This window comes from Nymphaea colorata, chromosome 12 (assembly GCF_008831285.2).
Source record: "Nymphaea colorata isolate Beijing-Zhang1983 chromosome 12, ASM883128v2, whole genome shotgun sequence".
NCBI classification, from domain to species: Eukaryota; Viridiplantae; Streptophyta; class Magnoliopsida; order Nymphaeales; family Nymphaeaceae; genus Nymphaea; species Nymphaea colorata.
The window spans coordinates 17,523,700-17,536,944 of NC_045149.1; the positions used below are offsets into that span (position 1 = coordinate 17,523,700).

The 13,245-nt window shown below is 43.4% G+C and overlaps 2 protein-coding genes across 3 annotated transcripts; both read right to left on the reverse strand.

Annotated features, from left to right (window-relative positions):
* Positions 1–43: 43 nt before the first annotated feature.
* On the reverse strand, positions 44–3,819 carry LOC116265361 (FT-interacting protein 3-like). Its single transcript, XM_031645925.2, has one exon. The coding sequence runs from the start codon at positions 3,336–3,338 to the stop codon at positions 291–293; it is 3,048 nt and encodes a 1,015-aa protein (XP_031501785.1). The 5' UTR covers positions 3,339–3,819; the 3' UTR covers positions 44–290.
* A 4,484-nt stretch (positions 3,820–8,303) lies between these two features.
* LOC116266279 (probable aquaporin NIP7-1) lies at positions 8,304–10,158 on the reverse strand. 2 transcript variants are annotated; one of them, XM_031647427.2, is made up of 5 exons: positions 9,960–10,158; positions 9,304–9,528; positions 9,028–9,222; positions 8,672–8,733; positions 8,304–8,583 (listed from the first exon to the last, which is right to left on the reverse strand). In XM_031647427.2, the coding sequence occupies exons 1-5, from the start codon at positions 10,119–10,121 to the stop codon at positions 8,376–8,378; spliced, it is 852 nt and encodes a 283-aa protein (XP_031503287.1). In that variant the 5' UTR covers positions 10,122–10,158; the 3' UTR covers positions 8,304–8,375. The 2 variants fall into 2 exon arrangements, with proteins under 2 accessions (XP_031503287.1, XP_049936952.1); XM_050080995.1 differs by having other exon boundaries at positions 9,304–9,538; positions 9,960–10,039.
* Between the last annotated feature and the right edge of the window lie 3,087 nt (positions 10,159–13,245).

Consider the following 13,245-nt stretch of genomic DNA (forward strand, 5'->3'; position numbering starts at 1 on the left):
GTCGGTCAAAAGAATTTTGAAGGTACAACCAAAATCCCCATCATCATCATCACCGTCAAGACCATGATCATTGATTCATTCCAGTCAGTCGAAACCCAGTACAAACAATATCATAACCATTTTTTTACAGCATCAAAATTCAAAACTTCCCTCTCCACCATACCACCAACACTGAACTACAGGTCTCGTACCCAAAAAGGCAAAAGAACTACAAAGCTTAAGAGTGACAGAACAAGAAAAGAGAGAACTAAAAGACAATATTTAGCTGGGAAAGCATCGCTTTTCTACTGCTAAAGAAGGGCATCTGCACGAGCAGGCAGCCTTCTAAAGAAGCTGAGGGCCGGCGAAGGCAGCCTGCTCCTGAACCTGGGGGGCCGCATCATGTACACTCCGGCGCACGCCACCACCACCTGAAACGGCACGGCGTAGAACCCAACCGCACCCACCAAGCACATGATCACAAACAGGAAGGTGGCCCTCGGGTCCCTCCAGCTCAACAGCGCCTGCACCCTCTCCCCCTGCGTGGCCACATCACCCACCACCGTCTGCACTCGACCGGCGACGCTGCGCAGCCGGTCGTACCTCATCCTGAGCACGTCTGCGCCCCGGCTCGTCGGAAATGTGTCGAATTCCTCATCCAATTCGTCGGGAAACACCGATTCGGCGTGCGACAGCCGGGTGTCCATGTGCGGTGGCTGCCGTGGCCGCTGCCGGTACCGCCAGATGCCGATGGCGAACATGTACAGCAGCAGGGTGGGCAGTATGAGCTCCGGGTAGCATACGAAGATCAAGAACAGAACCATCACCAACACGGAGACCACCGGTTTCCTCCAGCTGCAGACCGATTCGATCCACCGTCCGACGGACACGAATCCGGACAGAACCGTCACCAGCCGGAAAAAATTCGCTTTGCTCCGCCTCATGCTCCACACATGAGAATCTATGTCGAGCATGTACTCCACAACTTCCTTGTGCAGAGGCGGTTCAGCTCTGTTCAGCCTCATGGCTACAATGGTCATGGCCTGGTACCTTAGGCTCTCAAGCTGGCTAACCGAAAGCGGGTGCGTATAATGCATCTTGGGCAGCAATGGCCAAGAGTAAATGTGAAGCATGTTGGCCATGGAGGAGCATGAGAAGCGGAGAGCAAGGTGGAGCTCACCCATCTTCTTCACACCGGAAGGGTGCAGCACCAGCAGAGGGTAAGCATGAGTATACACACGGTCACATTCCAAAGTAGAGAGCCTAATCCTCACTTTACCGACTCTCAGGTCTCTCCCTCCTCCTCCTTTATCTAAATGGCAATTATCAAAAACACCAATAGTTATCACGGTACAAGGATCAAAGACTTCCCAAGTGTACTGCTCATTCCATTTAGGGCACACGCTATCAACCACAGTCCTGGTTCTAACCCACTTCTGTCCATACTTTGCTACACAGTAGGCATCAGTTGTGCCCCTACCATCCTTGAGTTTCATGGGCAGAAGGCCATTGGCGCCAAGAATACCAATCTCAAGCACCCCAATATTTGGTTTCCATAGTTGCTTGGCAGTTGGCCTTAGGTCACTACTATACAATGTGGACTCATCTAATACATGGTACCCTCCTTCAAGACACATTTTTAAATGAATCCTACTGCCAAATCTAGAGCTTTTCGTTAGGACTTCAGAGAGACCATGGTGCCTATCAAGATTGAACCACCTTGAAGTCCCCGACTTGTCATCCAACCTTCTCTCTATGGAGCCCAAAGGCACTACAAGCCGTCCCAAAATCTCTTCTTTGCTGGGTACCACCCTATCTTCAACTACCAACATGACGTAGTCCTCAAATGGTTCAGCAACTACAAACATGAGGTCCTCATTCCAACTGGGATTCACCACACTCCTAGCGGTAGCACTCCGGGTCCGCAACACCTGACTCCCAACCTGCACCTTAACACTCAACTCCGGGAACCTACCTTTATCAGTGGGGAACAAGTCTTGAGCCTCTAGGACGGTAACCCTTAAGTACCACAGTTTAGGGGAGAGGTATACCTTAGACTTGATGGTGTTTAGGCCCTCACTCGGTACGCTTGCTGCCTTGGAGTGCCATGCTTCAGAAAAGGCTTCATCTGCTTGGGTGCCCATCCACACTGATACCATGACCTCTCCCTTGACCTTGCTCTCACCTTTCTTGTCCTCCATTCTGTACCATTGTGGTGCTAAGGGGCTATCTGGAGGGACCCTAACTGGCACCTCACTGAGGTCAAAGATCACCCTCCCTAGAAACTCATCCTTGTCCTTCACCATCACCTCCACAACAGAAGACTGAATGCAATCCTTTGAAAAGGCAAAAACTTGATCCCATTCTGGGTTGCTTCTCTTCTCAACCTGCTTGGTGATCCCTCTGTAGTTCCCAACCTTTACTTCCACAAGGGCATCAGAGCCAACTCCAAGCTCACGAGCCTTTACGACACGAACATAGAGGTACTGCATCTGCTCCACCAAATCATATGCCCAACCAGTTTTCTCCCTACCAAAACCACCAATATTTCCACCCGTACCGCCACCGCCGGCGGCGGTGGAGGTAGCATTGCCGCTGATACCAGAAGCAGCAGCAGCAGCCGCAACTGCAGGACCAACACCGCCAAGGTGAGGGTTTGTCTCCTTCAGGCCATAGTCATTCTGAAGCCAGGACCCGGCGGAGCCAGCCGACGGGTGGAGCTCCCCACCACCTCCTCCGGTGATGATGATGGTAGGCTTGATCACGTCCGGCTGCTTCGGCAGCTCGACGTGCTTCCCCTTCTCATCTTGCTTCTGCTGCTTAGGTTGCTCCACATGGTGGTTAGCCGTGGCCCCCGTGCTCATGTCACGCTTCGCCGCGGCCTTCTTCTCGTCGATGCAGACAGTGGAGGAAGCAGAGCTCAGCCCCTTAAGGGCCGCGGCGCCACCACCGCTACCTTCTTCGTAATACATCTTGAGGCTGATCTCGCCCTTGATGTGGGAGAAGAGGCTGCGCTTCTCTAGAGTAAAAAGCTGGGGAATCTCCTCGCCGCGCCGGGCGACCGACGAGCCCGGCACCCTGACCTTGCCGAGGAAGTTCCGGTTGTTGCCGGACTTCTTTTCGTTGAAGACGTTCACCTCGATAGTGCGGTAGGGAAGGTCCATAAGGTCGCTCACGTTGAACACCAACCTCTCGTTCCACACCGGGTTAAGGTCCTTGTGCTTCGACTGAGTCCTCAGCCTCTGGTTCTCGAACTCCACCTCCACAAATGGGCTCGACGACCCTTCCCCATCTTTTGGCATGAGGTTGTGCGCAGCCACCACCTCTACTATTAGCTTCTCTTTGCTCATCATCATCATCTTCTTCTTCTTCTTCTTGGAGACACCATGAACCAGCGAGGGACAGAGAGAGAATGAAGAGGGAAAAACTGAAACCGGTAAAAAGGAGAGAGGAAACAGGGACGTCGGTCTGCAAGGAGGCAGAAGAAGGGGACGAACGCGTGCAGTATCTGCCAGAGTATCTCTCTAAAATAAACGATATTTATAAGGTGGCATTAGATGATGCGCTCTTTTAAGATTTTTTAAAGAGGGAAAGGAAACGGTGGCGTTGGTAACGTGTTCCATGGAGGAGGGATTTGCTTTGGAAGGAAAGAGGATCTCAGGGAGGACGAGGGGGAGAGCAGACTCCGCAGAGACAAATTCCTTTGGCGGTCGACTCAAGCCACATTGACTAGTTGCTTTTCTTTCTGTAAAGTGACCACGCTACCCTCTGTCTCCTCAAAACTGAATCAGGAGACAGAGAGAGCTAAAGGCTGGATTCTGTCCAGTGATGTATGACTTGGGTCGATGGTCGTTTGGTCTTTCTTATAAATAGTTCTAATCTTTCTTGGTCACTCTGAACCGAAGAAAGATAAACAAAGATTGAAATCAGGAATGGCTCTGTAGCTACTATTTCTTGAGACAATTAGACTTGCTTTTGAGGAGACCAACAAAGGCCTTAGGTGTGAAACTCAGAGGCTTCTTGACTCCTTGATTCTTGAACCATTCAAGTCCAACCGCAGCAAAAGAGTTGATTCGTAAAGAGCATTTTTAGAGATTACCAACTTGAGCATTTTGCTAGTGCTGCAAAATGCGCGCTCCTTTCTGTCAAAAAAACTCTAAAGTCTTTAGTGAGCTCTGATCTAATTGCCTCTGTGCTGAGAAGGCTGTGGTCTGTGGTAAGTTGATGCAGGAAAAGCAGTGACTGGCTCATTCTAATGCGAAAGCGGGAAGGGAAGGAGAGAGAGAGAGAAGGAGAGGTCGCTTTCCGAGAGTCTGCTCGCCGAGTCGATCGAGGCTTTTTATCGAGAAAAAAAACGGACCACTTTTTCTTCCTTCTTTTCTTTTCTTTATGTTTGCTCCTTTTCAGCAGATATTACTGAATGAACTTGTCATGTCTCTGCCTCTGTTCCCGTTTTGCTGGCCTGTGGTGGATGGGGACCTCCTCCCCACGCCATTATAGGTAGAGAGAGAGAGAGAGAGGAGACGCCATTAGAGGTGGAGAAGGGGGCTGGCTACGGAGCGTTGTCTGCTGCGTTATTGGTAAGATAGCTAACAGCTCTCTTTCTGTTGGGGCACGAGTTCGCCATGCGGCGGCGTGCTTGCTCCCTAGGCCACACTGCCTTTTTTTATCTTTGTTCTTATCTTCTAATCACTTTCTCTCTCTCCCTTTCCAGTTGCAGTGCATTTTTGACGGCGACGACAGTGATCAAACTTAAAATTTGAAAACGGTGGCTACCTGTTTCTGTAGCTCTGTTCTTCTCGGTCAGTAAGAAAACCAACCAAAATCCTTTTCGAGGATTCGAAACTTCTGGTTTCTTTCTCGTCAGAAGTTTGATCGTAACAAGTAATAAACAAATCAAGAAAAAGTAACAAAACATGACTTCCCCTCAAAATGGATGAACACCATCCGATAGATTGAGAAGACAGAACTAATGCAGCTTAGCAAAAGAAAGATAGGAAGCATTAAAAACACTTTCTTTCAAGTTTCGAACACATGCAGCCAACACAATGGGAGAATATCTTATACCAATCTGATAATTACGAAATCATTGTTATCTCTAAATAATTCAAAAGCAAAACCGTGGTACTTTGCGGCCATTTGAATGCGAGTAAGAGATCGCTGACGATTTGTCGTTGGTACCGAAAATGAAATCCGAGCAGGCGTCTAGTAGGACCCTCCTGCCTTGAACTCCACCCGTGCCCGCCTCTCTTTTGCTAATGCCCAGCCCCTGTATTAGCGCTTGGGATCATCATATTAAGACCCTCGTGAAGTTCTTAAACCAAACTAATTAAGCAGATCAGAATCAGCCGATTCGAAGGTGTAACATGGCACCCGCTAGCTGTTTTTCAATATGTTTGGCTTATTTATATTTTTATTTCATTTGTACATCAAACGCACGGGCAGAGCCAGTATTTTTTTTAGGGTCGGACCAAGATGATTTGCGGGCCGGGCCAAGGTCGGGCCAAGAGGAGCGATGAGAATCGACTGGTTGGGTCAAATTAAAAAAATTTGATTTTTTCAATGTAAAAAAAAAAAAATTTCTAGGCTCACCCAGGCCATGACCCCCCCTCCCTCTGCCCCTGGACCCAGGATTCTTTCAAGTCAAACTCGTTCATGAACTTTTCATTGGAACCACGGTTGGCAAATTTGGCTCGAACTTGAGTTGACTCATCGACTCGACCCACTTTTAAAATAACCTAAATTGGAGCAAGTCAGGGCGAGTTGGGTAGAGTCAAATCGAGTCAGGCAGAAGTCAAGGGCGACCCGAGCCTTTCGTGTGGCCAAGTTTTATAGTGATCCGAGCGGACTTGGGCAATTCTCCAGACAAACTCGGTCCATGGTTGACGATGGGCTGGAGAGGAAGTTAGTCACGGACGTGCATAGCAAAAGGGTGTGAAGGACAGTAGGGAGTACTTTGTTGGGCAGTTGTCATGGACCAAAGCTTTGTTATAGTCTTATAGATAGAGCCTCCTCAGTCCTCGTCCCCTTTTCCAAATGGGGACCGCCTGCTCCTCCTTCAACCGTCTTTTTCGTGCCTCTCTCATTTCTCCGTCCTTGCGATTCCTGGACGCAAACACATGTGAATCCCCTTGTTTTGGAGGATAGAACATTTCATACGGCCTGATCAATTCAGCCAAATTTGTCCTTTATATATATATATATATATATACCAAAAGCGTGTGCCTTAATAAGAGGATCATATAGTTGATCAATGTATATAAGGACTACATACTACATAGTGAAAGAGGTTTATATATAAATATATAATATATATAGACTACATAGTGAAAGAGGTTTATATATATATATATATATATATATATATATATATATATATACAGACACTAGTATACTTGTCTGATCAATTACATATGTTTCATATTATACTTTAACACTATGTTTCATCAATCTAACTAGGTTGAGGCAGATACATATAAGTGGTTATTCTATACAGCCGGATGCGTTGCGCTAATGAAGTGCTTACCATATTTAGTTGCCTTTACGAAGCGACCGTCACGTTTTGTCATCGCTCTGTACCCTCAGACCTGGACCTCCCTACGGTGTAGCCATTCTTTTTGTTTGTTTATAATATTAAAAAAAACATTTTTATTTACTTTATTCTTAATATTTTTATTTATTTGTCCCATGATGTTTTTCTTCTTGGGGCCAGGGAACAAGTTTATGGTACAACTCGGATCCGGATAAGTTAAAAAATGCCTCAAAAAAATTAAAAAAACGGGTCTTTTACTGTACAATGTGGAAAATATCAATAAAATATCGATCGAGTGAATATCGCGATATTATCAGGAAATCATATTTAAGAGAAGTACGGTGAATGGGGAAAGAGGGACAGGCAGTTCAGGTGAAGTTGGTGCAAACGCGGCACCAAGTTGGGCAGCTTGAGTCATATATTTGGGTGGGTGGGATCGAGGCGTTGGGTTCGATGTGGGCTCGGTCTCTCTCGGGACCGCCCCCATTCGGACCGACAACTTGCACTACGGGCTCGGCCTTTGACGCGTCTGTCCTTTCCCCTCCCGAGCCCACTTTTAGGTCCGGCCTGCTTGCACATACTCGGGAAAAGAATTCCACTTTTTGTAACCTACCGAAAACATGTTGCACATTTCTCGCGACCTTGGTTTATGTGTCTAATTTTGCTCTCCAGTCCCTTCACCATATCCCAACTCTCTCTCTCTCTCATTCTTTCTTTCTCTCTCTACATGCGCTCATTTGAATATTTAATATGAGCCTGCAACCGATTATCATAGGAAAGGCTTTCTTTTTTAATGCAAGTCTAAGTCTAAGCAACTCAGGTGCTTGATCTTACGAGTTGTTTGGATTGAAAACTAACTTTCAAAATGCATGGATCCTAGATGTAAAACATTTATTTGAAAACTAAATTAAATATGATCCAAATTTGATCATATAATTATCTAAACCCAATACCGAAATTACATTCGGCCGGATCTTATTTCTTAAATTTGAATTTAATGTATTAATTGGACATTTTTTTTTTTATATTTGATTTCTCTTAGATATATCAAATATAAATCTAATTTATTGACATCCCTACTTTTTAGCGGCCCAATTAAAGGTAGTTGGGCAGCGTGCACCCAAAAGCCGTGCACCCAAAAGCCAGGCGGATGTTCTGTCAAACACTTGTATAAAATTTTACTGTGCATGTAAATACCTGGCAGGATTAAAAATGTATTGATTATTAAAGGCATGGTAAGAAATGAATGTATTAAGACTAAGTCTCAGCCTTTGTCTTTCTCTTGACGAAGCTATTGTTCCGGTAATTTTTTACATTACCAAGGTACTTTTTTTTTAATGTTTTTTTTAGCAACCCGTACCAATCTTGAGCAAGCTGCCTACCCCATGATGTGGTGGTTATCCTTCCACTTACCAAGGTTAAAGTTCATTATTCTAATACCCATATCATAAATTAGAAAAAATTTCAAAAAAATGCGCTTAGATTTTGATGAAATAAGAAAACCATGCTTAAGTTTTGTTTCCTTTCATTTCACAGCATAAATTACAAAGAAAACGGGCAGTTGAAAGAGAAATCTAAACTTAAGTGTGATTTTGTTAATGTTTAATTTGCAGAAGGTTCATAAATCAAGAAGTTGGATTCTTGGCGACATCTTGAACAAATTGTGAATGTTACATGAATCTGCTTCAATAAATGGCTCCTTTGTATCCAGTTGTATCCGTGTGTTGTGTCGCTGTACCATACAATTTCTAAATAGGGTTTCTGAAGAATGGAAGAAGCCGTTAAATGCTGCAAATTCTGTTGAAGCTCATGAATGTTACAAGCAGTATCATGTACAAATAAACTTAAACTGTTGACCGGTTTCTTAAGCTTCACCACAACCACTTGAAACCCGGCTGGGCTCATTCGGCGGGCAGGGTGGGTGCGGTAGGTGCAGCAACCTGTAGGTGAAGGCGCCGGCCACGGCCCCGATAGTGGGTGCAAGTACATAGAGCCATATATCTCCATACCGGTTCGAGATGATTGCCGGACCCAGGGACCTCGCCGGGTTCATGGAGCCACCAGATATGGGTCTGCAAGGCACAACCAAGAACATATATCCACATCATCTATACATGTTTCTCCTATGCTGTAAGAGTGTTTTGGGGGCTGAGAGCTTACGCTGTGATCATCACTGCCAGTGCAATTGAAGCTCCTGCAGCAACACCAGAGAGTTGCCCTACCTGAAACAGAGAGCTCAAAACTGATGAAACTAAGTCTCTATCAATGGAATTAGAATTCGGGTTTGGCCTTATCTCACTCCATTCAAAACTGCTAAAGGGTGGATTAGGATTAATGAGATCGAGAGCTCAATCCTGCTGGGGGAGTAGAGCAGGTTATTATATTGCAAGGGAGTTCTTTCCTCGAGTTGGGTACAGGATTACTCCCTTGTTCTATAAAATCATGGTTCAGCAGATGAGGCCAATCAGCAGGTTGCTGCATTGCTATTGCAAGGGAGAGTATCAGCGGTGGCTTACAAGATGAGCGTTGGTAGACAAGGATGAAGCAAGGAACATGATGAAGAAGGTGGCCATGAATTCAGTCCAGAACGCCGCCTTCCGGCCCTGAAGCGGCTGCGTCACTGCAAACTCCCCTTGTATTTCATACACTTTCTGCCCCACATAGGCTGCAAGTATGGCCCCACCAGTTTGTGCTACAACATATGCAGGTACCTGAAAAGAAACAAGATCAAAGCAACGGAATAATACTGGATCTGATCTCGTTAAAACTGCAAAGGTGGAGTTGTGGGTTACCTGAGACCAAGGGAATTGGCCTGAGGCTGCAAAGCCAATCGTTATAGATGGATTGACATGAGCTCCAGATATGGGTCCGATGGCGAACACCAGGAGGACGACGCAAAACCCAGCAGTTGCAGCATACTCCATCAGACCAATTCTCCCCTGCGTCATCACTGTGCTGGAGATTACACCATAGACACTGAAGATCATGATGAATGTCCCTAACATCTCGGCGCCGACCTGCCAATTACTAAGTTTTTAGATATTGTAAGCTCTTTGATAACATTTACAAACATGAATGTGCCAAGAACTTGGTGGTTTCCTTTGTCATCAAAAGAAAAAGTATTGAGTATAGTTTTTCATTTGCTTCTAAGCTTTGTGAAACTCGTGGGTCCAACTGCTTTTACTTGGATCATCATGAGCAGTTCAGATTTCAATTTGAACCATAAGATTCACTACCTTCATCCCGCAGTTTCATAAAAGAAGTGAACCATCTAAATTCTAAGGATTTGAAACCATTGGTTACCAAGTTAGCTCGCAGGAATCGAAAACTGTGTCAAGATGCATCGCATTTTGGAATTTGAGACCTCCAGTTTGTATGGCACGAGTTGTATCATTTGGATTCATGTTGGAAAGAACTTCTAACACAAACGTGACGATCGATCACTTACCATGCGAGCAATCTGGCCATTCCTTTCTGTGAACCACGCACGGCAGCCATTAAAATGACCCGCGGTACCACGATTGAAGAAGACGACACAGGTTCCACTCGCGCGCTCATCATGGAAACTACTACTCGGTTGCTCCATGTTGGTTTTCTTTGCCGTCAACATCGCACCAGATACATGGAATCAAAAGAAGGAAGCTTAGTCCATAACTTCTTCATTTAAGTCCAGTAAGATGTACAATGAGACAAGTTTATGGGCCACCTGATTTGAGATATTGATTCATGTTTGCATGGGAGTTGGTACGCTTTATGAGATCGTTTAGTCACACAATCGTGCCCTCGACAATGCTCACGATGATCTGGTTTCCACCGTGGCAGAGTTCATGTACTCCGCATGTCGCGGGCAGGTCACCGGTTTTTTCCGACGGCCAAGACCATCGATGAATGAAGTTTCAGAAATATGTGATGTAACCTTTACTGTAAAAAAAAAAAAAACAATATTATTTGGTTATAAATTGTTGTAGAAACTCATAAGTAACTAAAACAACGTAGAATAAACAAACCAACGCGAATTTGATCCCGGAGTTTTCAATATTTTCACCGGTTTTTCACAGAAAATGGCCGGCGAAAGCCAATTTGTGGTTCGATTCATAATCCTGCATGTTCTATGTTATTTTGATATATTCTTGCTTCAAAACCATTCTAGACTCACTTCTGAGCCATTTTCAAGCCGAAAACATCAACTAAATCGACCAGGAGAAGCGAATTTTAACACTGAAAATCAAATATTTGGCGCTGGAAAAAACAGGATAACCGACCAGCAGCTGTTCGAGGGTTGATGGGCTGCAGCTCGCCTTCTATGTCGGCACATCTCTACAGAGGCAGACACCGAACCCTCCGTCGCAATATGCTAGTTCTAAAGGGAGGCAAGATGCGACTTCCATTGTCACAAATATTGTTTTCTAGTATAAAGCGGTGTACTTTTTTTTTTTTTTTAATCTCGGCAAAATTTTAAAAACTCTAAAAAACTAAAATAAAATGTGAAAAGTATAAAACTAAGAATCTGATAGTTAAAAAACTCATTACATTATACCCAAAAAAGGCCTCTCGGCGTTACTAGAAAAGAGATTTAAAAAAAAAAATTGACAAACAGCAAATCATAAATTTACTAGACCCTGAATACGGGTTTAAAGGGTGTGATTGTGAACCCCCATGATAGAGAAGCCCTCCATTTTATTCCAATTCTTTGTAAATTTGGTGCAATTGACACCGAGTTATTTATATTTTCAAGATTTTACATTTTCCCTTAAAGTGAATTTGCTTTTACGTTATTTTTAATTTTTTCAAATTTTAAGTTTTTCAAAATTTTTAACCTAATCAAGTTATTTATGCTTTTAACATTTTATTGTTTTTTGGAAGAAACGTGAAAACCTTCAACGTAGCTGAGTAGCGGGAGAGCTATAAAAAGTTTTAAATGAGGGACACTAATTCATTTTATTATTACAATTGATTGGGTGAATGTAGAGCTCCAGGGCATTGGCCTGAGTCTGGTGTGGGCACCTTATATGGCGAGACCTGAGTCGAATACATGATAAATAAAGATTTACATAAGTCGGGTGGGCAGTTGTCCACACCCTGCCCTATGGTAGTCCGCTACTACGTCCGAGTAATTAAGTACGTTCATGAATTAATAAATTGCCATAGTTTGGCCTTTGAGGCCATTGAATGCGGAATCTGCCATGTAACTTTCGCCCTTCCTGTGATTCGAATTGAAACATTCTTCCTTGTGAACAGGGGTGAAGCCAGGATTTTGTTCAGGGGTGGGCCGACAGTTCGACCTCTGGATCCGGGTAGGGCCAAACCGAATTATAATACAAAAAATACCTTATGTAATTAAAAAATATTATTTTTTTCAATGTAAAAAAAAAAATTCATTGGCTAAGGTGGGGTCATGGCATAGGCGGGCCCCCCTTTCCTCCGCCCCTGCTTGTGAAGATTCCAAATGAAAACATTCTTCTTCATAAATCTGACGATAAAAAATCGAGGATAATATTGCGTAAAAGGAAATCATACCTAATTAAATCTCATAAAAATCTCTCTTGGACGCTTCATAAAAAAAAAGGATACTTGGATTTCAATTAAATTAAATTATTTGAACTATTTTCATGATTGGGGACAACATGACCAGCATATAACCAGCTTCCAAAATCCGGGTAAACATAGTATTATAACAAATTAATGACCAAGTTTCTTTATTAAGAGGATGCCAAATTTGTACAAACATTGGGTATTACTATTGTTCTTTACATTAATCAATATAATATGTAACATTGTGCACGACATCATGTAAACCATCAACCAAGTTAATCAGATGACTCACAGTTATCCTAAATAATTACTTACTCTATGTATGCATTATGAACACCACTTCAAAGGCATGGGCGCATGTACTACCACATGGATACTAGGGTGCAAGTGATATATATATATATATATATATATATATATATATATATATATATATATATATATATATATATATATATATATATATGTGTGTGTAAAACTTTTCATTTAGCTACCCAGTAGCATGTTTTTTCTTTTTAAGAAGCCCTCTTTTTAGTCACTGTGTCATGACATGACCTTCTCTCTACTTGAGTTCGTAGCAAAATGTAACCCATGTCCTAATTCAACACATGGACAACATCGGGCTCCAAAAACCGAAGATGGTTATTTATGCCGGCCTATGCATGAAATTGTGATGGTGACCAAAGTTTTAGGATTCGATAAAATGCATACTGAATGATTGTAAAGTCCATATATGCAAGACATTATGACCGAAGCATCTTTGCTTATATCGTTATCTCATACACATTGCGTTATTCCATACTCATTATCTTATGTCTCTGTCATTGTCTCATATCCCTATCATTTTTTCATACCCGTTATCTCACACTTCTGTCATCATCTCATACCTCATTTCACTATCTCATACATGCTCCTATTATTATCTCAAACACTATGGGTATGAGATAACCACAAATGTATGAAATAACAATGAAGTTAAAAATGTTTGCATGCATGTGCAATGTTAGAACATGAAGTAAATATGAATATTGGTAGTAAAAGGTGATATATGAAGTAAACATGCATAATAGTAAGGTTCACCACCGGCGTGCATTCATTGTATACACAAGGTGGCAGACAGAACCCAATCTCACAGAAATGTAGAAATCCAAGACATACCAATTACTTGTCAGCTTCATCCTGTAACATCAGATCAGAATCGA